The sequence below is a fragment of the Arachis ipaensis genome, chromosome B1 (genome assembly GCF_059453495.1).
Source record: "Arachis ipaensis isolate K30076 ecotype BB chromosome B1, ASM5945349v1, whole genome shotgun sequence".
Classification (NCBI taxonomy): domain Eukaryota; kingdom Viridiplantae; phylum Streptophyta; class Magnoliopsida; order Fabales; family Fabaceae; genus Arachis; species Arachis ipaensis.
The window spans coordinates 130,546,938-130,571,558 of NC_142436.1; the positions used below are offsets into that span (position 1 = coordinate 130,546,938).

Genomic DNA, 24,621 nt, shown 5'->3' on the forward strand with positions numbered 1-24,621 from the left:
TTTAGTAATTTCACTTAAAATTGGGGATAATATGGTAATTGAAACCCAAATTAAATCTAACACTAGATGTATATAGAAAATATTATTTGCTCATCAATTTTTACAAATTACTTTCAATAAAATGCCCAAATCAAATAATTAGAAATAATATACTTAATTTCTTCATTTTCCAAAATAGCAGTATTAATATTTAAAATATTAATTATTTAATCCAAACCATATAGAAATCCTTATTATTTCATAACTATCAACCTTATATTTTAAATATAGAAAATAATCCAATAGCTATAAAATTGGATAATAATCATAACTCATCTCAAATCCAATAAATCAAAACTTGCCTTAATTATCTTTAATAAAATGATTTCTGAAATTAAGGCTATAAATAACTATATGATTTGAGACTTTATCATAATAAGACTTTTCAAAGGTTCTGGGTCTTACATGGATAACACCACTGCATCTTACCCGGTTACATATATCTCAATCAAAATTCAATCTCATTTTCAAATCCATTCTTAATATCATTAAATTCACTTTCATAATTCAAACTCATTTTTCAACATTCTTATTTCTTATCTCTTTCGTAGAGCAAGTGGACAAATGCCACTGCCTCTTATCCGGGATCTCAACTCTTAATCAAATTCACAAATCATCATTTCCGCAACCACAATTCATTCTTTACTAAATAACTCAAAATCAACTTACAAGATCCTATATTAAAACCAAAATCCTTCTAGTAAGCATTTCAAATGAAACTTTCAATTTTTATAAAAATTTTGGCAGCATCTCCTCTAAAACTCGGACTCTGCCACCCTTTTCGGGTCCCATCCAAACATTCCTCAATCATTTCTAAATCTCAATCTTTTTCCAAAATTCAACCAATTCTAATATCAAATTATTTTCAAATAGAACCAATCCCAATAATAATTCTTTTTCAAAGTCAAACTAGCTCCAATATTAAATCATTTATAAAATCAAACCGCTCCAAAATCAATTCATTTCATATCTCAAATCATTTCCAAAACCAATTTATTTACATTATTAAATTAACTCCAAAACCAAGAAAAACTACTTTTCATAATATTCAACCAGATAACTTTACAAATCAAGTTTTTATCAACAACCACATATCTCTCAGCAGTCAGTATTTCAATCCAGCAAACAGGCCCATTCATAAGACAAATATACTCACAGAAATATATTTTTCATATAAATATCTATTTATAACAATTCTGTAATATAAATAAATTTTATGAAAAACCCTACCTCAACTCGTCAAAACTCGAAAGCTATACAGTATGTCAAAACCCCTTCTTCTCGGCCTGTAACCTCGGCAGCCGCAACCTCAACTCCAACCCACTTTCACAACAACCACAGCAACTCTAATCACAACATAGAATAATCGAGACTCAATCTTATAGCAATTAACGCCGTAAAACCTCAGCGTAAGGTAACAAAATAATGACTAAAGGGCTTTTCAAAATGGAAACACTTACTGCAGCTGGGAAGAAATAACTGAGCCAGGTAGCGGCAGCTCCGGTGTTGGTGTACAATAGAAAACTTGCGATAACCTTAAACCTAGCACAACAACCTCATCAACACGCTCACGGTAACAACGGACTTAATGAACAGGTAGATTTGAAACCAAGGTTAGAGCTTACCCAGATAGAGGATTCAGAGAAGCGGCGGTTTTCAACAGCCGGAACAGCGGCAGTTCGTGTCGGTGACGCGGCTCTGGTGGCGAGATATTGGCGACGCAAGCAGAAAAATGGGTTTGGCGGTGATGAAGGCATGATGGCAATGCGTGATTCCCTCCTTCATGGTTCTGTCTCCTCTTTCGCGTGTTCTCAGTGGTGGCAGTGACGGAAGATGCGACGGCAGTGGAAGCTGAGAGCAACCTCGCAGGCTCGTGATGAAGACAACGGCGGTGGCGACTTTCCTTGGCAACGGCGATAGCGGTGGAACAGGACACGATGGCAACAACCAAACACAGCGGCGTCTTCTCCGTCTCGGCTGTGGCTCGCATCTTCCTCTCTCCTTGGTGCCGCTCATCCTCGGCCTCCCTCTTCTCTCCTCCTCCTCACAACCTTTCCTCCCTCTCTTTTTCTTTTTTCTGTGTGTGTGGGTTTGTTTTGCATGTGATTGAGGAAGAAAAGGGTAAAAGAGGGTGAATGGCGGCTGTGGTGTGTGGCGGTGAGGTGTGTGGGTGAGGATGAGGGTAGTGAAGTTAAGGTTAGGTTAGAGTAGGTTAGGGTTAGGGATAGAGTTTCGATTTGGGGATTAGGGTTTAATTTGGGGCAAATGTAAAATTAGGAATTTTGGGTAAATTGAGATTTGGTAATTTTTAATCAAATTAGGATATAGAGAGTATTAATTAAAAATCTAATTTAATACCTTAAAATTATTTTAAATATTATTTAATTATCAATTTGCTAATTGGCGTTTAATCAAGTATTCTAATTTAAAATTAGAGATAATATAATTTATTTTCTTTGTGTCTAAAAATTAAAGTATTAAATTCCAAAATTTTAATTATTTAAACTAAATCATATAAAATTCTTATTATTTTACAACTATTAAGTTGTATAATTTAAATATATAAAATTATTCAATAATTATGAGATTAAGTAAAATTTCTAATTTAATTATCAAAAACTTGATTTAATTACTTTTAATAAAATAATTTCTAAAAATAAAGACTTTAATAAATAAATAAGTTGAAATTAACTCATAATAATATTTTTCGAAAATTCTGGGTCTTACATTTGGCATTTTCCATTCCAAACTTCTTAACTAGTTCCTTAGCATACTTCTCTTCATGAATGAAAATACCAGTTAAAGTTTGTTTAATTTGAAGCACAAAGAAAAAGTTAAGTTCCCCCATCATACTCATGTCAAATTCACTAGTCATGAGTTTTCCAAAATCAGTGCAAAAGGATTCATTGGCTGATCCAAAGATTATATCATCAACATAAATTTGAACTAGAATAAAAGAATCATTAGAATTCTTAATGAATAAAGTAGTGTCTATGGTGCCTCTTTGAAAATTATTTTTCAAAAGGAAATAACTAAGTCTTTCATACCAAGCTCTAGGACCTTGCCTTAAACCATAAAGTGCTTTAGAAAGCTTGAAAACATGATTAGGAAATTTTTTATTTTCAAAATCAGGGGGCTGTGCCACATACACTTCTCTATCAATCACACAATTTAAGAATGCACATGTCACATCCATTTGGAAAAGTTTAAAACCACAATGGGAAGCATAAGCAAGGAAAAGTCTTATTGCTTCCATTCGCGCCACAGGAGCAAATGATTCATCAAAATCTATCCCTTCCTCTTGATCATATCCTTGTGCCACCAATCTAGCTTTGTTCCATGCTATGCATCCATCCTCATTCAGTTTGTTCCTGAAAATCTATTTAGTACCCATCACTTTCTTTTCAATTGGATCTAGTACAAGAGTCCATACTTGATTCTTCTCAAATTGATGCAACTCTTTTTCCATGGCTTTGACCCAAGAAGGATCACCTAAAGCCTCTTTGACAGTTTGAGGTTCAATTTGAGAGAGAAGTGCCAAATTGTTTTCTTCTGGTACTCTTCTTGTTGAGGATCTTGTAGTCACAGCTTGAGAGGGATCCCCAATGATGAATTCTTGAGGATAGTTCTTTAGGAATCTCCATTTACGGGGCCTTGATGATTTAGGAACAGATTCAGCTTGAGATAGTTTAGTTTGGTTGACATTCCCAGGAATTTCATCAGTTGCAGGAGATAAAATCAAATTGTCTCCTGCAGAATTGTTTGCATCAGCTGAGACAGGAGCAAATTGCACAGATTCAGATTAGTCTTGATTAAGGGCTTCACTCATGTTATTTTCCATTTGATTTCCTGCATCACAATCTTCTAAAACACTTGGAATAGCATTAGAATAACAAAATGTAACATGTATAGATTCCTCAATTATTCTAGCATCTTGATGGTAGACTCTATAAGCTTTGCTAGTTGTGGAATAACCAACAAAAATACATTCATAAGCCTTTGGATCAAATTTTCCTAAATTATTTTTGGTATTTAAAACAAAGCACTTGCATCTAAAGATATGAAAATATTTTAGATTTGGTGGATTTCTTTTCCATAGTTCATAAGGAGTTTTCTTTAAAAACTTCCTAATGATAGTTTTATTCAAAATATAGTATGCCGTATTTACGGTTTCAGCCCAAAGAAACTTAAGAACTTCACTTTCACATAACATGGCCTTTGCCATTTCTTGAAGACTTCGATTCCTTCTCTCAACAACACTATTTTATTATGGTGTTCTTGGACAAGAAAAAATATGTGAAATTCCAAGTTCATCATAAAAAGATTCAAAATTGATTTTCAAACTCTTTACCATGATCACTTCTAATAGAGGCAATCTTTAAATCCTTTTCATTTTGAATTCTTTTGCAAAATACTTCAAAGGCTGAAAAAGTATCATTTTTATGTGATAGAAAAAGAATCCAACCAAATCTTGTATAGTCATCCACAATCACTAACCCATAATGTTTACCACCCAAACTTTGAGTTCTTGTTGGACCAAAGAGATCAACATGTAGCAATTCAAAGGGTCTTTTAGTAGAAATGTCTTCCTTTGATTTAAAAGAGCTCTTTGTTTATTTTCCCATTTGACATGCATCACAAGTGATGTCTTTGTCAAATCTGATTTTAGGAAGACCTTTTACTAAATTCCTTTTAACAAGCTTATTAATCTGAAACATGCTAGTATGGCCCAATCTTTTGTGCCATAGCCACTTTTTAGAATCTTTTGAGTGAAAACAAGCTACATTTTGATTCTTTAATTCATCAAGAGTGAGTCCATACACATTATCACACCGTTTAGCTACAAACAACACTTCATTTGATTTTTCACACACAACTTGGCATTCTAATCTTTTGAAAATAACTAAATAACCAAAATCACACAGTTGACTTATGCTCAAAAGATTGTATTTTAGTCCATCAACTGAGAAAGCATTATCAATGGAGGTAGAAAGATTTTTACCCACTTTTTCAATTGCAATTATTTTTCCTTTACCGTCATCCCCAAAGGTCACAAAGCCACCATCATAGTTGTTGAAACTGGTAAAGAAGGTAGACTTCCCTGTCATGTGCCTAGAACATCCGCTGTCCAAGTACCATAAATCTTTCTTCCATTTGGACACTAGGCAAATCTGCAATCATTTTTAAGTGGCCTTAGGTATCCAAACAAGTTTGGATCCTTTGAAGTTAATTCATCTTGGTTGCTCAAGTTCATTAAAATCACAAACAACCTTGTATGTTTTATTTCCCATAATTCTTTTGTCAATAAAACATTGAGGGGAAGAATGACCATTTTTATTGCAATTAGAACAATGATTTTTGATTGCATGATGCTGAAAGTGATTGATATTATGATTCTGAAATTGATTTAAGGTATGGTGCTGAAAGTGATTAAAGGTTTGAAATTTTCTGGTTTTTGAGTAAGGTGCATTTCTTTTGGAAGTAAGTGGTTTCTGATCAAATAATGGTCTTTGATTAGCAAGTAATTTGTCCAAGTTGCTGGAACTGTGTGCAAATTTTGCTAAATCATTATTCAACCCCTTAATCATTTCATTTAATCTTTCATTTTTTGCAATCAGTTCTTGTGAAGCGTCAACCGTGTGCTTTCCTTTGAATTTTTCAATTTCAGATTTTAAAAATCTATTTTCTTCAGCAAAATCAAAAGCACATTCGGTCTCTTCGCTTTTTCTTTCAAAAACTCATTTTCAGCTTTCAAAACTTCATTTTCAGATTTGCATTTGTTGTATTTCTTCAGCAATTTTTCAGAATGGTAAGTGAGATCATCAACAATAACATATAATTCTTCAAGAGATAAGTCATAGTAATTTACCTCATCTAGTTGATCATTGTTCCAAGGGTTACCTGAAACTGTAGGTTGATCTCGGACGAGATCTTCTATGCTGATCGGAGACGATGTGTCTGACTTGTGGAAGGTGGCCGGAGCGGTGGCGTTCGACTCGTTGGACCTGATGGCGGTGCTGATCCTTTGTCACCGGAGGGTGGGGGTACCTGCAAGAGACTCCAATGCTTAAGTTAGCAAGGGTATTAAGCAGGTTTTTTGTAGAATCAGAGTATGAGTTATACCTGGGTGCTCCAGTGTATTTATAATGGTGTGGAGTGACCTTTCTGGAGATAAGATAGTTATCTTATCTTTGAATTGAAGTCATCTTTATCTTCAAGGGAACCGCCCTTATCTTTCTAGGCTTGGGCTGCCTTTAGATTTGGGTTGTGTTCCTCTGTTTGGGCCTTCTTGGGCCTCTGTAGTGGCTTGGCCGACCTCTTTATAAAGAGGTCGGGTAGTCCCGGTCTGAACAGGTCGGTCGACTCGTCGTCAATCATCCCGAGTTGGACAGCTTGACCCAGGATATGAACAGTGCCCCTGCTCAAGTGCGATCTTCCTTTTGAGGTCGAGTCCTTAGTTTTAGGGCTTCAACCCTTCTCTGGGGAAGCCGTGCTCGAGCATTGTCGATTTTGTAGAGTTTCCCCTTTGAATGCAGAACATTTTTCTTGCTTCTTCTTTAATTTTTGAAAACGCGCGTTCCCTTCCTTGGGAATGTGTAATGTGTTTTTAATGCCTCATTAATTCTTTTAACGTTTTCGTTTTGTTTGCCTCCCGCTTTCTTATTTTCTTTTGAATCATACTGAAACTTTCTCTTTCTGTTTCTTCTTTCTCTTTGCTCGCTGTAACTTCCCTTTTTCTCTCTGCTCTTTCTGTTTCGTTTGGCTTGCCTGAGACTTGCGTTTTTCACGCTTTTCCCTGTGACGCTCCTGTGTGGTTCGTTGGTGCCTCCTTTATTCGAAAGGCGTTTCCAGATTTTGCTTTTTGTCTTCCGCATTTTCTCCTTCTTGCAGGTTGGTTCTTCTTTTTGTTGTTCTTTTTCATGCCTGCATTTTTATTTTGTAGCTAATTTTGATCTTGCTTGATTTCATGTTGGAAAGCTTAAACCTTTTTGTATCGTCATGCTTGATTGTTGCTGTGATGTATGCCTCTTGGTTTTTTCTTGATAGTAGACGCTTTTTAGGGTTTTGCATGTTTGTTTATTGCTTCCAACTGTATCTGTTTGATGCTGTTCTGCTTAATAATGTGAATTCATATGAGTTTGAAACTGCTACTGCTGATTGAAATTGTTGCTCCTGTTTGAATATGCACCTTGGTTCATATGAAATTATGGTTGCTGATTTTATCTGAATCATTTTGAAATTCATATGAGTTGTTGTTTTGCTGCTGTTTTAATCCGAAAACGTCCAATTTACTGCCGGAATGCTGCCAAAATTTTCTGAAAATTGTCCTGTCTTTAACTTACAACTTATGAATTGAACTTGGTACCTTTTGTTTTGAAACTCATTCAACTTTTTCCAAATTCAGTTCATGGGTTGATTGGCTCGCATTTTCGCATTTCTTTTGGTTCCCTTTCATGTGTATTTGTGATTAACTGAATCAAGGAACTATTTGACGGATTTCTGTGTCAAATAGAACCTTGATTAACCAAGTCAATGCGAACCTTCTTTGAGTTTTCAATCTTTCAAGTTTAAATCAAAACCTTTTCTATCTTGGTTCAAGTTCAATTTCTACCTTCTTTAACCAATGAAGCTATTTCTGTAATTTTGCCATTTGACTTGAACTTATCCCCTTTTAATTGAGATTCTTATGTTTGTAATAATTGGTGCTTTTCACTGGTGTAAACCTTTTAAAATAAAAATTGTTCTCAACCCTCTTTTGGCTACACCAAGTGCGTATTTCAATTCTTTTACACCAATCTCTACAAATTTAGTGACCAATGGATGATTTTAATAAGAAAAAAAGATCGGAGACGATTTTGATTTTGACCCAAGACCTTAAAGACAAAAAAAAAATACTTAACCCTATATATTACTAATATATGTAGTAACATATATAAAAGAGAGAGGAAAAAATGTTTCATATATTGACAATATAAAGAGAGAGAGAGAATTATTATTAATGGTGTGTGAGTATATGTCATATGTCTCAGACTCTATCTCTATTTATACTTGTACAAGTTTTTTTTTTTTTTCAAACTTTGAAAAGATGACACTGTTTATCATTAAAATTTTATACCATCCAAATAATTTTAATTGGAGGAATGGTTAGTGGTCATTCATATTGTAACAATTTAATTGCATTAAGATAAAAAGAAGAGTTAATTATTAATTCGGTATTCAAAAAGATTCAGTTGTGGATAAATTTTTTTAAAAAAAATACTATCGATAAAGTAATTTTTAAATAATTTTAAAATATGATAAAAAGAACAATAAATATTATAGTTTTTATACGTAACAAATAAAACTTTTATATTTAACAAACGGTTTATTTATTAGTTCTAAATTTTTATGGCAATATTTGAATAAATATTTAAAAGATACACACAAAAATTCGGAACAAAATGTAATCTCTAGATTTTTTTTTATTTTTCAAACAACTGTAATATTCACAATAATTTTTTTTAAAAAAATTACTTGACAAAAAATTATCAAATTTTAAAGATGAAAAGATCTTTTTTTAATAATAATTACAAAAAATTTGCATCAACGTAATCTTTAAAATCGTTTTATAATATATATTTAATATCTAGTTTTTTTTTATCGTATTTTTAAGTCTTTCAAAAACTTATTTGTCGTTAGTGTCTTTTAAAATTTGTTTTGTTAGTAATGCAAACTTTCGAATACCATTTTATTAATTTACTCTAATATATATATTCAAATTTTTTACGTAACTAAATTAAAATAATACATCTTAAACTCATATTCCGCTTTTATTTGAACAAAAACAAAAGCGTGTATATAATTGAACTTTACGTACATATGTTACATTTTTTTTTATTCTTTTTTTTCTTTTACGCTTTTTTCTTTCTTTTTTTCTTTATTCTGTTTTTCTTTTTTTATTTTTCTTTCTCTCAAAAAAGAATAAAACAATAAGAAACAAAAAAATACATAACCAAAACAAAGAAGTGAGAACAACAAAAAAAATCTTGTTAAAAAATTATTGCATCAAGTCCAAAACTTTAAAAATTTTTGTTTAAAAAATTTATGTCACAATGAAAAAATTGCCGTGTCAAAATTAAAAATGTTCTATGTTACAGTGAGGAAGTTTATGTGTTACACTTAAAAATTTCAGTGTTATTTTTTTATTTTATTTTTTTTCAAACAACTCTTCCTTTTTATTTCTCTTGTTTTCATAGTATTTTTTTTTTATATTTTACACTTTCATAATTCTTCTTGTTTTAAAGAATAAAAAAAATCAAATAAAAAAATTAAAAAAAGAATTATATAACTTTTTTTCATTTTTTGATTTTTCTATTTTACAAAAAGTACAAAAAATTTTGAAGAAAAAATGTATAACTTTACAAAAAATAAAAATACAAAATTTTACACAAAAAAAAAATAAGAAGCTAAAAAAATGCAGCATTCTATTTCATGTGTCATAATTAAAAGATTTCAGTATCAAAATTTAAAAATTCATGTGTTATGGTTAAAAAATTTTTATACTATTTTTCTGTTTTATATATTTTTCAAACAACTCTTTCCTTTTTCTTTCTCTTATTTTCATAGTTTTTTTGTTTTAATACTTTCATTATTTTTTTTGTTTCACCTTCTACCAAGAATAAAAATAAAAAAATCAAATAAAAAAAATAAAAAATTATGTCATTTTTATTTTATTTTTTGGTTTATTTGTTTGACAACAAATACAATTTTTTTTAAAAAAAAATAGATAACTTTATAAATAAAAATATAAAAATTGTGTACAAGAAAGAAAAAGAATAAGTGAAAAAAAATACAGCATTTTATTTTATCTATCATTGATTAAGAAATTTCGATATCAAAGTTAAAAAATTTTTGTGTTGCGGTTAATAAATTTTTGTAGTTATTTTTCTATTTTATATTTTTTTTAAACAATTCTTTTTTATCCTCGTTTTTATAGTTTTTCTTATTTAAATCTCTTATAATTCTTCTTGTTTAACCCTCTACGAAGAATAAAAATAAAAAATAAAAAGAAGAAAATTAAACAAAGAAGAAGGAATAAAAAGAAATTTTGGTGTCAAAAATTAAGAAACTTCATATATCGTGATTAAAAATTTTCGATATTATTTTTCTGATAAATTTTGCACAATTCAAAACTCTTCCTCCTCCTCCTCTTTTGTTGTCATCATCATCATCATATTTTTCTTTTTCTTCTTCATCTTCTCTCCTTTTTTATCATCTTCTTATAATTCTTTTTGCTTCACCTTTTTAATAAGAATAAAAATATAAAAAAAATAACAAAAAAAGAAATAAAAATGCTATAAAAACCACAAGGAAGAGGAGAAGCAGGAAGAGGAGAAGAAGAAATAATTAAAAAAATAGCAATAACAACAGCAATAAAAGAACAACAATGAGAAAGAAATACACGAAGAAGAAATACATGATTCACATGCATGTTGTGTGAGTAATTTTTGTTAAATTTGAGTCAATGTAGTTAAAAATAGTTGACAAAACATATGAATGTGTTGCAGAACCTATATAGTATATATAATAAATACTACATATATACAAAAAAATTAAACATTAATCCATCATTCTATTTTAAAATATAAATTTAATTTTAATTCATTTTATACGTGTATCTAATTCTTTAACATCACATCAATAAAAATAAGTAATTTTTATATTGATCGTATATAGTCATTTAAAAAAACCAATATCATTAAATAATTATATAAAATATTTTATGTTATTAACAGATCAAAATTAAACTCTAAAAATATATATTTCAGATTTCATAAAAAAAATATTATACTACTATAAACAAATTTAATTATTTATTTGTTATAGGTCTGATTATTTTAGTAGTAAATTATTAGTTAGAAAAATATTTAGATTAATTTGTATAAATATCTAAATATATAGTGATTAATTTTAGTAATATATATATATATATATATATATATATATATATATATATATGTGTGTGTAAATAATTTTCAGCAATTGTTATAACGAAAAAGAATAAGTTTGATAAATAAATTTACATGTAATTTCAATAGTAGCCAAGAGAAAGTAATTTGGCTCAAATTTTAATTTTTAATTAATTTTTGTTTTGAAAATTATTTGAAGATACTTGTCTAAAATTTTTTGAAGACAATTTTTAAGACATGACCACATTCAAGAGTCATTATACTTTTAGGATGAAGCTCCTCTGTATAGTAGAGAAGTTGATAAAATAAAAAAATGAGGCCTTATTAATCACCATTGTTTAAAATTATTTTAAGTTACTTGTTTAAAATTTTCAAAATCTACTCTCTCGAACCTTCTATTTGGAAGAAAATTTTTACGACACGACCATATTTAAGAGCCACTATATTTTTAGGGTGAAATTCTTTTAAAATAAAAAAGTTGATAAAAATAAAAAAGTAAAATAATATTTTTGTCTTCAACGTTTAAGATAAGTTTTAAAGTTATCTTATTTAAATCTCTAATGTCTCAAAATTGTCTCAATGTTATCCCGTCATTAGTGATTTGTTAACAAAATTGACGGTGGGACAAAATTGAGACGATTTTAAAACGTTAGCGTCTTAAATATGACAAAAACGTTGTGGACAAAAATGATACATTAATCTTAAAAGAATTACTAAATCACGTAAAATGATAATGAATTTTAACGAAATAAATTATATTACGAATTCAAGATTTTTACTCATACTTGTAGAATTACTAGTATATAAACTTTTGGAAAAGATAAAAAAAAGCATGTACATATATAATAAAGTATAAATTATATCTTTTTATCTCCAATATATCGAACTTCTTTAATATTTAATTTAATTAAACTTTGTTTTTAACTTTTTAATAAATTTTAATTTTTCTTCAATGATTTTAATTTTTTTACAATAAATAATTATTTAATTTATTTTTTAATTTTGATCTTAATAAAAAATAAATTTTCTTAGAATAAAAGTAACGTGATTAAGAATAAAATTAAAAAATAAATTTATTTAGAATGAAATTAATATGATTAAGAGTAATTTATTAAAATGCAATTAAAAAAATAATTGAATAATTTCTACCGTAAAAAATTAATATTATTAAAGGATAAAATTAACATTTATTTTAAAATTAAAAATAAAATTTAACTAAATTAAACATTAAATAATTTCTGCTTTATTGTATATGTACTATGTTATTCTTTTTTTCTTTTCCGTCAGTTTATGTATTAGTCATTTTACGAATATTTTATGATGAGTAAAAATTTTTAAGTGTAAAATTAAAAAAAAAAAAATATATATATATATATATATATATATATATATATTTAGAATGAAAATAATGTGTACTAATCATTTTACAAACATTTGATGATGAGTAAAAATCTTTAAGAGTAAAATTTAAAATATATATATATATATATATATATATATATATATATATTTAGAATTAAAAAAAATATATATTTAGAATAAAAATAATGTGATTAAAAAATAATTGAACAACCATGTACTATAAAAAAATGATATTATTGAAGGATAAAATTAAAATTTATTTCTAAGTAAAAACTAAAGATAAAATATTATTTTGGTCCTCAATGTTTGGGACGAATACTAATTTGATCACTATCATTTCAAACATTCTATTTAAATTAAACATTAAACAAGTTCAATACATTAGAGACAAAAATATATAATTTATACTTTATTATATATGTATCATACTCATTTTTTTTTCCGAAAGTTTATCTACTAATCATTCTAGAAATATTATATGATGAGTAAAAATATCGAATTCGTAGTGCAATTCATGCTAGAAGTATTCCGTTACTTGATTTGGTAATTCTTTTTAGAGTAATGTATCATTTTTGTCTCCAACGTTTTCGTCCTATTTAAGTCTCTAATGTTTTAAAATCGTCTCAATTTTGTCCCGTTGTCAATTTTATTAACAGATCCCAACGACAAGACAACATTGAGACAATTTTAAAATGGTAAGAACTTAAATAAGACGATTTAAACGTTAGAAACAACTTTAAAACTTATCCCAAACGTTGGGAACAAAAATGATACTTAACTCAAGTAAGAGAGTGAGAACTTAATTACCCTTGAATTAAGATGGCAAGATCCACTCATACATATTCAATGGTGATTAAACTTTTACTGTTTCGTTTTGTAATTTTCTTGTTTTAGAAAATCTTTTTTTTCATATTTCTATGGTAATAGCATGTGCAAGAAAAAATCAACCATAAATATTTTTCTACCAAGTGAAATTCAATATTGGTCCCTAGAATTCATAAATAAACAAACATATGTTTACATAAATTAATAAAATTGATCATATTTATAACCCACTAAAACTCATTTAACTATATGTGGGTTAATAATTATAGTAATGCTACACATCTAAGTATTTTTATGAACCAAGTTAAACAATAAGACTTAGAGTAATATTATCCATAATTGATTTTTGTTCATGTTAGACCAACTTGATTGGACTTGGTTAACAAAAATACTTAAATATATAACATTATTCTAATAATTATTCAACAGAAAACATGAACTCAAATATGCTAACAACATTTCATTGATTGACCATGTACAATTACTACCCAATCCAACACTTACACTTCAGTTAAAGTTGATCTGTTCTCTTCTATGAGATCAACATTCATTGTTTTGGCTTCAAACGAATATTTGAGACCAGGCCTAAGAATCATCCTAGATTTTATTCTGCCATTGGAGAAAAAGCAGTCTCCACAATGTAACAATTTTCTTGCCCTGAGAAAGAATAGCAATTTAAAGAGTCAGATAGGAAAGAGGAAGACTGATAAATAGTATACAAATTTTGTCAAAAAAATGTGGCGAATTTCATTTTTAACAATTGAAACGAAACTCATCTGCATTCTCATTATATTCTGTTCAGATCATACTTCACAATGTTCCTTTATTATTCTTAGATATGAAACATAATAGGCAACTTTTGATATTAATCGACACGAACCGTTTAAGTACATTATCCATCGTTGAACCTGAATAGACTTTGAAAAATGCCATCCATCGTTTAAGGAGATGTCTGACAGCAATTAATGGATTTTGAGCTGCCTTTGAAGCTTGAATAAGCAAAAAGAAAAGGAAAAAGTTACATCCTTGAGTGATACCCGATAAGTGAAAAGGGGAAAATGAAGGGTGGAAGAGTGAGTAATTTAGCTTTCAAGTTCATACCTGTGCTTCTAACTCAGCAATTCTTTGCAGAGATGCCTGTTCAATGCAAGCACGGCGCTTACATTCTTCTTCAAGCAAATTTGTAAGTTGGTACCGCAGCTCAGCCATTTCCTGAGTTAAGTCCTCTGCTTCCTCTTTGGCCTTCAACTTTTCCACTCGCAATTCTTCCTAGCAAACAGTCAAGATACCACATAAATTCCCAATCTCAAAATTCAAAAGGTGATATGTCGCACATCGGGACAAGTGTTGTTTCTTGCCTTTGTATGATCAAATTTACATAGATTGCTTCATTGATTGGACTTTATCATATACCTTAAGTTTATTCACAAGAAATTCATATTCCTGGATTTGACGTGACATCTCCATCTTCCCTTTTAAATCTGCAGCTGGATTTACGATCGTTGTCAATCTTCCAAGGAGTGGACCCAATACTCCTCCATAAGTGCTGAGGAAATATTGGGGGAACATTATTTAGTGAACGAACAATTTAAATTATAAAGGTTTTTTTATAATTGAAAAAAGAAAGAAAGAAAAAGATTACAGTATTACAAACACAACTAAAAATGAGACAATAAGGCACCTATTCTATACTATCCACAGTGATTAGTGAAAGAAGGATCACATAATCAAATCTTTTCCTTTAGCATAAGTATCCAATTAGAAGTGTCTACTTCCTTTCATCAATTATTAGTATTATGTAATCAAACAAAAAATTTGTAACTGGTCACATACTCACATGTCAACTTTTATTAATCAAGCATCTAAACAAAACTTCAAATATGTACCTTACATCCTCTGATATGGTTGAATTACAAGGTAATGAACTCAAGGATGACTGTTTCTTTATTTGTGAAATTTCCTTGTTTTCCAGCCACTCTTCAACCCTTTGGGAAAACATTCGAGTGTTCATGGTGGCAGTATCGAGCTTCTTTCTAAGATCCTTGTTTTCCTCATCTAGAGAGATGATGTATTTTTGTGCATCCTCAAATGCAAACTGGAGTTCATCAACCAATCTACCCATGCTATTCTTTTCTTCTAAGGTTTCGTCTTGGATTTTCTTGGCCTCAAAAAGACCCTGTTCCAAGGCCATCATATCTAGTTTCATACTCTCTATTTCAAGTTGAGACTCTAATGCCAGAGATGAAATCGATTCCTCCAGTTTCTCTATGAACAAAGCTGACTTCTCTAATTCCAGTTCTTTAGTCTCTAATTCGTGTACCAGTGATGCTTGCTTTGAATTGGAATTTTGCAGCTCCTCCCTTAAGCTGAAAACCTCTTCTTGTAAATATTCCATCTCCTCCAATTTCATTTCAAGGGCGAGAACACGAGCTTCTAGGTCGTTCACCTCTGTGTTCCTTGAACTGAGGTGATCCTGGAGAAAATCTGTATAAAGTATTGACAAATAAAGGCAACAAGAGCAACATCAAATCTTTAGTTCATGAGTCACAATTCAACTAATAAATGCTTTCCATCGGAATTCAACAACTATTGTAAATTAATTTTCCAGTAAAAGAGACATCTAAGGAAGAAAACACTAATATTCAATGGCAATCATCTCTGATAAAAAGATGAAGTTTGTGTGCGCAATATATGATTATCCACACTGCTGGATGAGAAGCTTCTCTTGAGAGGGAAAAAAGACATTGTTGATTTATGAAAAAAGGTTTTATCACTTTCACATGGAAGGAGCTGAAGCAAGGAAACCAACCAATTTCTTGAGAACAATTAAGCAGCTCTTTGTCCAACCTCTCGATGGTCTTCTTGTCTTCTTTATGAGCTTCTAACAATGATTTCCCATGTTGTTCCATTATCTACATCAATGTTATAAAAGAACATTGGTATTAAGTAGTTAATCAGAAACACTTTCAGAACATCATGTTGATGCTTACAATACTAAAAGGAGCATTATTTATAAACAAAAACAGAAGAAGTCTGTCCAAGGTTCAAATCTGCGTTCTTTTAAACTCTTTACCATGTGTTGGCAGTACAGGTGAATATACACTTAACAAAATCCCATCTTACTAATGAAAATATTAAAGCATAGATTTATTCTGAATCCTAAGTTTAGCAACAGGAGTTGAGAATAAAAATTTAACATCAGAGCATCAGCAGCACCCTACGAAATCAACAAGCAGTACAATCTCATCTTACTAAGTTAAAATTAGCCACAACAACCAGGTAACTGAGACATAGATATTAGAGTATTTTTATTGATCCATCATGTCATATAGGCCCGAGTGGGACATCCAATAGAAGAGAATAATATAACTTCTTTCAGTTCTATGTCTGGTTTCTTGAAAGCAACCTAGCATGTAATGTACCCGGATTAGTTGAAAGCCTTGGGTTTGGGATCTTTCCAACACATCCTTCTCTTTTCTAAGCTGCATATCACAGAGAAAAGAAGAAATGAATAACAGGAAAGATATGCGCAAATTACACTCATAAAAAAGCATTGCAAATCCAACAAAATCAAAAGCCTACAAGAAGTTTCTTTTCAAAGTCAAGAACCGAACTAACCAATTTATTTATTCATTCGTTCATTCTAAACCAAAGACAAAGATAGAAATTTCACTACCGAAAAAAAAAACAACTAAAGTGCACAAAGTAACGAGTTGAAAAGGTAGAATAGATCATCACCTCTCTATATGTTGTTCCAAGTTGAACAAGTTCCTCCACATTTAAGGGAGTATCACTAATTCTTTCGGTGCTATTCGACATTTATGTAAGCGAATCCACACAAGTGCATAGGAAGAACAGCAAAAACACCTGATTCATGTTCTTACGCAGATTAAAAATTAAAAAATTTTAAAAATAGAGAGTCAAAATTTTATCACCCTACAAGCACCACGTAATACAAGTCTACATTTTCTAATTGCAAAACAAAAATTTGAAAGAGGAATTAATAACAAGGCTTCTGCAACTAAAAAAACGATCGAAACTGAAAAGACCAATGAAAACCGTAATAAGGAGTGAAAAGACACGAAAAGAAAATCATAGATTAACCTGAAATTGATACCTTGTGTAGAGAGGGAGAAACTCTAATTCAACGAGCACCAGAACTTTGGGGATTCTGTTTTCTCTGAAAATTCAAAAATAAGACCTTTGAGGATTGAGGTGGCTGGGAGCGGGGTTTAGACTAGAGAAAGGCCACAGGCACAGTGATTTTTTTGTTTTTAACCGTACAACAAACAAAACAGAACTTGGATTTCTTCCCCACGAGGACATTCTTGTCCTTTTACTCTATTCTTTCTTGTAAGGAGTGTTTGCTGAGCAATTTGGATTGGTTTTGAAGTACCAAGCATGAACATTTTGTTGAGTTGTCGTCTCCACGCATGACACTCATTGACACTCGTTCGACATGTGTGTTTGCTGTATTTAACTGTGTCTTAATAAAAAATAAAAATTTATCTCTGAATATGTTTGTACACACCTAAATATCATTACGTGCCAACGTGTTCAGTCTTATTTTTAAAATAAATTTAGATATAATATATATTATTATTATTTAAAACAAATAAATATTTTAAATACTTGATATAATTAAAATAAAACATTAAAAATAATTTAAAATTTTAATTTATATTTTAATATCAATAAAATATTAAAATATCATTACGATTTATCTAAAAAATACTTTATATTTTATATGTACGTGAAAGTTGTGGTAGGCTTAGAGAAGGGAGGTTGAATCTATGCCTTCTTTTAAGTTGTTGTTATTACCCTTTTAAAACAAATTTGCAATTCTGATTCTGTTTGAACTCAGCAGCGGAAATTTATAAGACAATTTATTTTTGTCTCATGAATATCAGAAAACAGAACATAGCAGAGAAGAGAAAAGCTAACACCAGCATGTATCCTGGTTCGGTTGCCTTGTGCTATGCAACCAACATCCAGTCTCCTCCACAACTATGGAAGAATTTCACTATAGTTAACAGTATTACATACACCAATAACTCAGGAGTGACCCAATCCTTTCACTTACAAGTTCTAACCTAACTTGACCTTGGCTATGATAATACCTAACTATACCTCTTAGTGCTAACCCAACTAAGAAAGGGATACCTTACAGGTACAAGATACAAGACACAAACATACCTAAAGAAATCAGAGAATAACTCTAGGCTTTTCTCTCAAGTGTATCTCTCAGCCTTTTCCACTCATGGCTTTTTCTTAAGCTTTCTCACAATGCCTTTTCTCACAAGAAATTACAGAAAGATAAACTTAGAAAAGTACATTACAATCAGTAAAACATGAAGGAGATTGACTTCATCAGCAGCCTATTTACTATGTGCAAAACTAGATTCACAAACCTCAGATGCAGTTCTTCAGTATTGGTCGAATGCTTCTTTGAAAGTAAGCATTATCCAAGTAGAGGAACTTCTTTACAGAACACTGTTCACCCACTCTGGTTTTCTCTCCTTGCCTCTGAATGAATAGCAAGCTTCTTTTATCTCCTTGCATGTTGCTTGGTTCTTCTTCCAAGGTCAACACCTTGAGCCTTGAGCTTCACTAACCCACAGATTCACTTTTTCACCTTAATCCTTAGAGTGGAAACTTTGCTTCTGACTTCTTCATCTTGACCGAAAGCCATAAGGCAGTAGCCATGGAAATCTCTCATGGTCAACTTGATCTTAGCCATCGAAAAACTACTTGGTCCCCAAGTATCACTTGTGACCGTAGATGTGAAATAGAATAAGGCAGAGAGCAACTTTCTCTTGAATGCCATTTTCGGATACAGCAGAGGGTAGGGAAGAAGAGAAGAAGATTTGATGCAAGAAAGATGAGATGGATTACCTTTAACCTAAGCTTGAATTGGATTAGATTTTCTGTTTTGGCTACTGTGCTTCAAGCTTACACTTTCTCTCTCTTGCTTCTTTGGTTACTAGCTTATGGAGGAAGCTTTTTCTCTCTTTCTCTTTCTTACTTTTCTGAAGCCTTGATTTGACTTGATTAGAAAGGAGAGGAACATTGCTTTTGGTAAGGCAAAATGGTGGGAAATAAAAATTAATTCGGGCTTGGGTCAGGTTCTTCTCAAGTTCAGCCCGTTGGTGCCTTGACTTGCTTCTTTGAAGAATTTTCGCTTGAGATGAATGATTTGGGCTTGTCTTTATTTTCACTTACCATTCAGCCCATTAGCATATTTCATTTGTTTGATGTTGGGCTGCTGCAACACTTGTTTTTAGCCTGCATCACTAATCAAAGATAATCAAAAGCTAATTGGATGATTAGCCCACTAATCAAATGTTTGTCATCATCAATTTTAATTCTTAACTCAACAATCTCCCCCTTGATGACAAACATAATCAAGCAATGATCAAAGGAATTAAATTTTGAAAAAATTAGAGAACTTCCCTTTGATGTTTCTTGCTTTAGTGTTGCTCCCCCTTTCCTTCTCAAGATTAGCTTCCCCTGGATTTATGCTTTCTTCTTTATTCCTGTTTTACATTGTACCTAAAGATAACACAATAGAGAGTTGTACACAATTTTCTTGGCTAAGGGATATCAAGCAAACAGCACTGTATAGTCAATCCAACATACATTAAGCTAATATCATTAGCAATTGAAATCATACCAAAAAAAAAACTAAAAACTGAAACATTATTGCAAACCCAAAAACTAAAACACTATTGCAAACACTATTGCTTTTACTCCCCCTTTTGTCATCAAGGGTGGACAACAAGCATCAACAACAAAAAAAACGGCACTCTAAAACCTGCAAGAAAGGTTAGTGCATAGTCAAAATAACTATTTAAACAACCATAAGTGCATCAGTATTCAAAGTTATTACAGTCATCCAAGACACAACAAAAAATCAAGCAGTAGCAAAATAGAACAGAGTTTATCAGACAAACAAATAAAGCTGCATCAATAGTTTTCATGAGACAAATTCTAGGCATCAGACTCATTTCCCTCCGAGTTAGCTTCTTCTTCAACATCAGTGGCTGGATCTTCATCCTGTTGAAGGTTATCAATGTATGTCATGAAAATCGCCACTCTATCCCTTGATTTCCTTAGGAAATTTTCATATTTGCTTGCTAGCTTTCGTTCCTCCTTGCTCATAGCAATCAGGTGGTTGGATTGGGAGACAAACTCCTGAACAGCGTCCTTGACAACATTCAGCAGAATGGATTTCTTTCCAGTAGAGACTGAGGTACCCTCGGTGGAAGGAGGAGGAGAGTCCTCTGGATTGTACTCTTCATCATCATCATCCAAAATCACTCTTTCAAATCGAGTGGGTCCTTTTTGCTATTTTACTGCACCACCTCCCTTTAGATATGAATGTCTATTTTCATATTTCTCATTGGTCAAGTCAACACCAAAATACTCAAAAATACAAGTTAGAAACATGCCATAAGGAAGAGCTTTGTCCTTTTCACTTCTAACAGAATCAAACATGTATCTAACCATCAAATATGCAAATGAAATTTCAGTTTTGGTGAGAAGGGCATATAAAACAAGAGTGTCAGTGTATGAAACCCTTTGATATGAACCACTTTGAGGAAGTATAATGTGGTTGACCATTCGGTGCAACTGAGCACGTTCATATCCTAGGGCTTTGTGTGTGGGTGTAATGCCATCTATTAAGGAGACATGCTCACAAATACTAGCCAGAGCATCATTGTAAGAAACACCAACTCCTTCATCCCACTTAACTGACGTGTAAGCACAAGGCCCAACATCAGTATACTTCAAAGCATCACTGATGGTCTCATTGTTTAAAACTATATCTCGGCCCTTGACATACAAATGAGCAGTGCCTTCATGATAAGTCATGTTTGCATAAAACTCTTTGACCAACATGGGATAAACAGGTTTTTTGATGTCAAAAAGGTGATTCCAGTCCAGAAAAATTAAGTTATCTACAAAAGGAAAACCTTTTCTTTTCAAAGCGGGCAGATCAGCGAGAAAAGAGGGACATAGGGTACGATACTTGATAACTCCTTCATAAAAATCATTATTCATGGCAGATTTGAATCTATAGGGATTATAGTTTGAATGAGAGGTCAAAAAGTGAGCTTTGTGATCAAAAGGTCCAATGTCTGGTTCTTTAACATTTTTTAGAGAGACTCGAGTGTTACCTCGTTGTGAGCGCACTGGAACCGACCTGGATTTGGGTTGTGTTGGTTCGGGAATGGGTTCCTCAGTCGCCGGACGTTTGCCCTTGGAAGAGCTAGGCTTTGCAGAACCAGGTTTTGAGGAGCCAGGCTTGGAAGGTGTGGCCTTTGGTGGTGGCGTCGGCTTGGCTGAGGCAGGGAACCTTGGCGTGGTCTTGGTTCGGGCCATGGGACTAGTGCGAGGAGGAGAGGTAGGAGGAGAGGGTGAAGGTGTGAAGGTTCGGTCTTGGGAGCGAGTTGCAGGTTTGGTGGAGCGCTTGAATATTTTCTCACGAGGAGGTCTTTTAGCCAGGGTTTTCGTCCTCATTTGGTAATATTTAGGCTTTTGATGGAAGACAAGCAGTAAAGAGAGTGTGAAGAAACTGAAAAGTTTGAGGAGAAGTTATGGAGGGAAGAGAGGGAGTGTTGGTAACCGTACCCAAAAGTGGATTTCTAAAACCATGCAACTGCATCATCTTTTAAAAAGACTTGAAAAGACATGACCTCATTCAAGAAAGATTTTATTTGATTTTAAAAAAAATTTCGAAATCCTTAAAAAATCAAACTGAAAATCCTTTTTGGACAACAACATCAAATGAAAATTCTTTCAAAAAATAAAGCACACAGGCCGACCAAAAAAAATTTTGCAAAGAATTGTAGCATTCACATTTGGGCCCTGAGGTGATATGGATTTAATGAAACACATTTGGACCACTCTTGATCTGAATTTTGAAGTTGGCCCAGATTGAGTTTCACTTGAAACAAGCCCAGAACACGCTGACTTGAGGGAAACGTTCATCACCTGCCCAGAATTGTCTCATGCCTGTTTATGAGACAAAAAGCTCCAGCAAGTACATCAGCACTTTTCAAATAAAGAATCATAACTCAAAATCCCTAAACGAGTCCTAAGCATGCAGAATCTATCCTCAGCTAATGGTTTTGTAAAAATATCTGCTAATTGCTCCTCTGATTTAACAAATTGAATGCAAATATCCCCCTTTTGGACATGTTCTCTTATTGAGTGAAATTTCACTTCAATATGCTTAGTCATAGAGTGCAAAACTGGATTTTTAGAAATATTAATGGCACTCATATTGTCACACATCAAGGGAATATTTTCAGCCTTTAATTTGTAATCAGCAAGCTGTGTTTTTAACCATAAAAGCTGAGAACAGCAAAAAGAGGCAGCAATATACTCAGCCTCTGCAGTGGATAAGGCCACTGTTGGTTGCTTCTTACTTGACCATACATTTAAGGACTTTCTAAGGAAGCAGCATAGACTTGAAGTACTTCTTCTATCAACTCTATCACCAGCAAAATCTGCATTACAATAACCAAATGCAGAAAAATCATCAATCTTAGGATACCAAAGACCGAAATTGGATGTGCCATGAACATATCTAATGATCTTTTTAACTGCAGAAAGATGTGATTCTTTAGGTTTGGTTTGGAACCTAGAACACAATCCAACACTTTGCACTATATCGGGTCTAGAGGAAGTTAAGTACATAAGAGAACCAATTATTCCTCTATACCTAGTCTCATCAACATCTTTCTCAGTTTCTCCCTTATCTAATTTAGAACTAGGATGCATGGGAGTTCCCATGGGTTTAGCGTTTTCCATACCAAATTTCTTAACTAATTCCTTGGCATACTTTTCTTGATGAATGAAAATACCATTTTCAGTTTGTTTAATTTGTAGCCTAAGGAAAAAATTAAGTTCACCCATCATACTCATGTCAAATTCACTTGTCATGAGCTTTCCAAAATCAGAACAAAGGGATTCATTTGCTGATCCAAAAATAATGTCATCAACATATATTTGGACTAGAATAAAAGAATCATTAGAATTCTTGATAAATAGAGTTGTATCAGTGGTGCCTCTTTGAAAACCATTTTTCAAAAGAAAAGAGCTAAGTCTCTCATACCAAGCTCTAGGAGCTTGTCTTAAACCATAGAGAGCTTTAGATAATTTGAAAACATGATTAGAATGCTCTTTATTTTCAAAACCAAGAGGCTGCTCCACATATACTTCTCTATCTATCACACCATTCAAAAATGCACATTTCACATCCATTTGGTATAATTTAAAACCACAAAATGTAGCATAAGCTAAGAGAAGTCTTATGGCTTCCATTCGGGCAACAGGGGCAAAGGATTCATCAAAGTCTATTCCTTCTTCTTGGTCATATCCTTGTGCCACTAGCCTTGCCTTGTTTCTTGCAATGCTACCATCTTCTCCCAACTTGTTCCGGAATATCCACTTGGTGCCGGTCACTTTCTTTCCACTTGGCCTTGGAACCAACGTCCACACTTGGTTCTTTTCAAACTCAAGAAGCTCATCCTTCATAGCTTTAATCCAAGAGGGGTCACTAAGGGCTTTCTTGACGTTTTGAGGCTCTATTTGTGAGAGAAGGGCAATGTTTGAACCTTCATTTGCCTTTCTAGTGGAAGACCTTGTTTGCACTCCATGAGAGACGTCCCCAATGACAAATTCCTCAGGATAATTCTTCAAGAATCTCCATTCACGAGGTCTGGTGGACTTGGAAGCAGATTCAGTCACCAAGGGATTCTAGGCGCTGCTGGCTGCAGAATTTTCTTTAGATTTATGAGACAAAATGGAATTGTCTCTTGAATTTTCAGCATTTGCTGTTTCTGGTTCAGCTTGTCCAGAATTTTCTTTTCCATGATTTTGAGCAGTTTCATCCTCCTTTTGAGCTTGATTTCCTGCATCACAATCTTCCAAAATGCTTTGCACCAAGTTAGTATCACAAAATATAACATGTATGGACTCTTCAATAATTCTAGCATCTTGATGATAAACCCTATATGCTTTACTAGTTGTGGAGTATCCTACAAACAAACACTCATAAGCCTTTGGATCAAAATTTTCCAAATTTTCTTTGTTATTTAAAACAAAACATTTGCATCCAAAGATGTGCAAGTAATCTAAGTTTGGTGGGTAGCCTTTCCAAAGTTCATAAGGGGTTTTCTTCAAGAATTTCCTTATGATTGTTCTATTTAAAATGTGGCAAGCTGTGTTAACCGCTTCAGCCCAAAGGAACTTTGGAACATTACTCTCACAAAGCATAGCTCTTGTCATCTCTTGTATGCTTCTATTTCTTCTTTCCACAACACCATTTTGTTGTGGTGTTCTTGGACAAGAGAAGTTGTGAGATATTCCAAATTCCTCACAAAAGAATTCAAACAAATTATTTTCAAATTCAGTTCCATGATCGCTTCTTATAGAA

At 32.1% G+C, this 24,621-nt stretch overlaps 1 protein-coding gene across 4 annotated transcripts; it reads right to left on the reverse strand.

Moving 5' to 3' along the window:
* Positions 1–13,306: 13,306 nt before the first annotated feature.
* LOC107634268 (uncharacterized) lies at positions 13,307–17,493 on the reverse strand. Of its 4 annotated transcripts, none has more exons than XM_016337822.3 (9): positions 17,293–17,493; positions 16,914–17,042; positions 16,598–16,657; positions 15,985–16,087; positions 15,062–15,659; positions 14,589–14,721; positions 14,277–14,444; positions 14,056–14,164; positions 13,307–13,832 (listed from the first exon to the last, which is right to left on the reverse strand). In XM_016337822.3, the coding sequence occupies exons 2-8, from the start codon at positions 16,992–16,994 to the stop codon at positions 14,138–14,140; spliced, it is 1,170 nt and encodes a 389-aa protein (XP_016193308.1). In that variant the 5' UTR covers positions 16,995–17,042; positions 17,293–17,493; the 3' UTR covers positions 13,307–13,832; positions 14,056–14,137. The 4 variants fall into 4 exon arrangements, with proteins under 4 accessions (XP_016193308.1, XP_016193305.1, XP_088357877.1 ...); XM_016337819.3 differs by having other exon boundaries at positions 17,280–17,482; XM_088501751.1 differs by having other exon boundaries at positions 13,555–13,832; positions 14,277–14,440.
* Between the last annotated feature and the right edge of the window lie 7,128 nt (positions 17,494–24,621).

What these genes read in the sequence shown, in the direction of transcription:
- LOC107634268 (XM_016337822.3), bottom strand. Translation starts at nt 16,994, where the DNA reads ATGTCGAATAGCACCGAAAGAATTAGTGATACTCCCTTAAATGTGGAG. An exon ending in TAATTGTTCTCAAGAAATTG is followed by an intron (nt 15,660 to 15,984) that starts GTTGGTTTCCTT and finishes TACTTTATACAG; the next exon opens with ATTTTCTCCAGGATCACCTC. An exon ending in TTGCTGAGTTAGAAGCACAG is followed by an intron (nt 14,165 to 14,276) that starts GTATGAACTTGA and finishes TGCTTATTCAAG; the next exon opens with CTTCAAAGGCAGCTCAAAAT.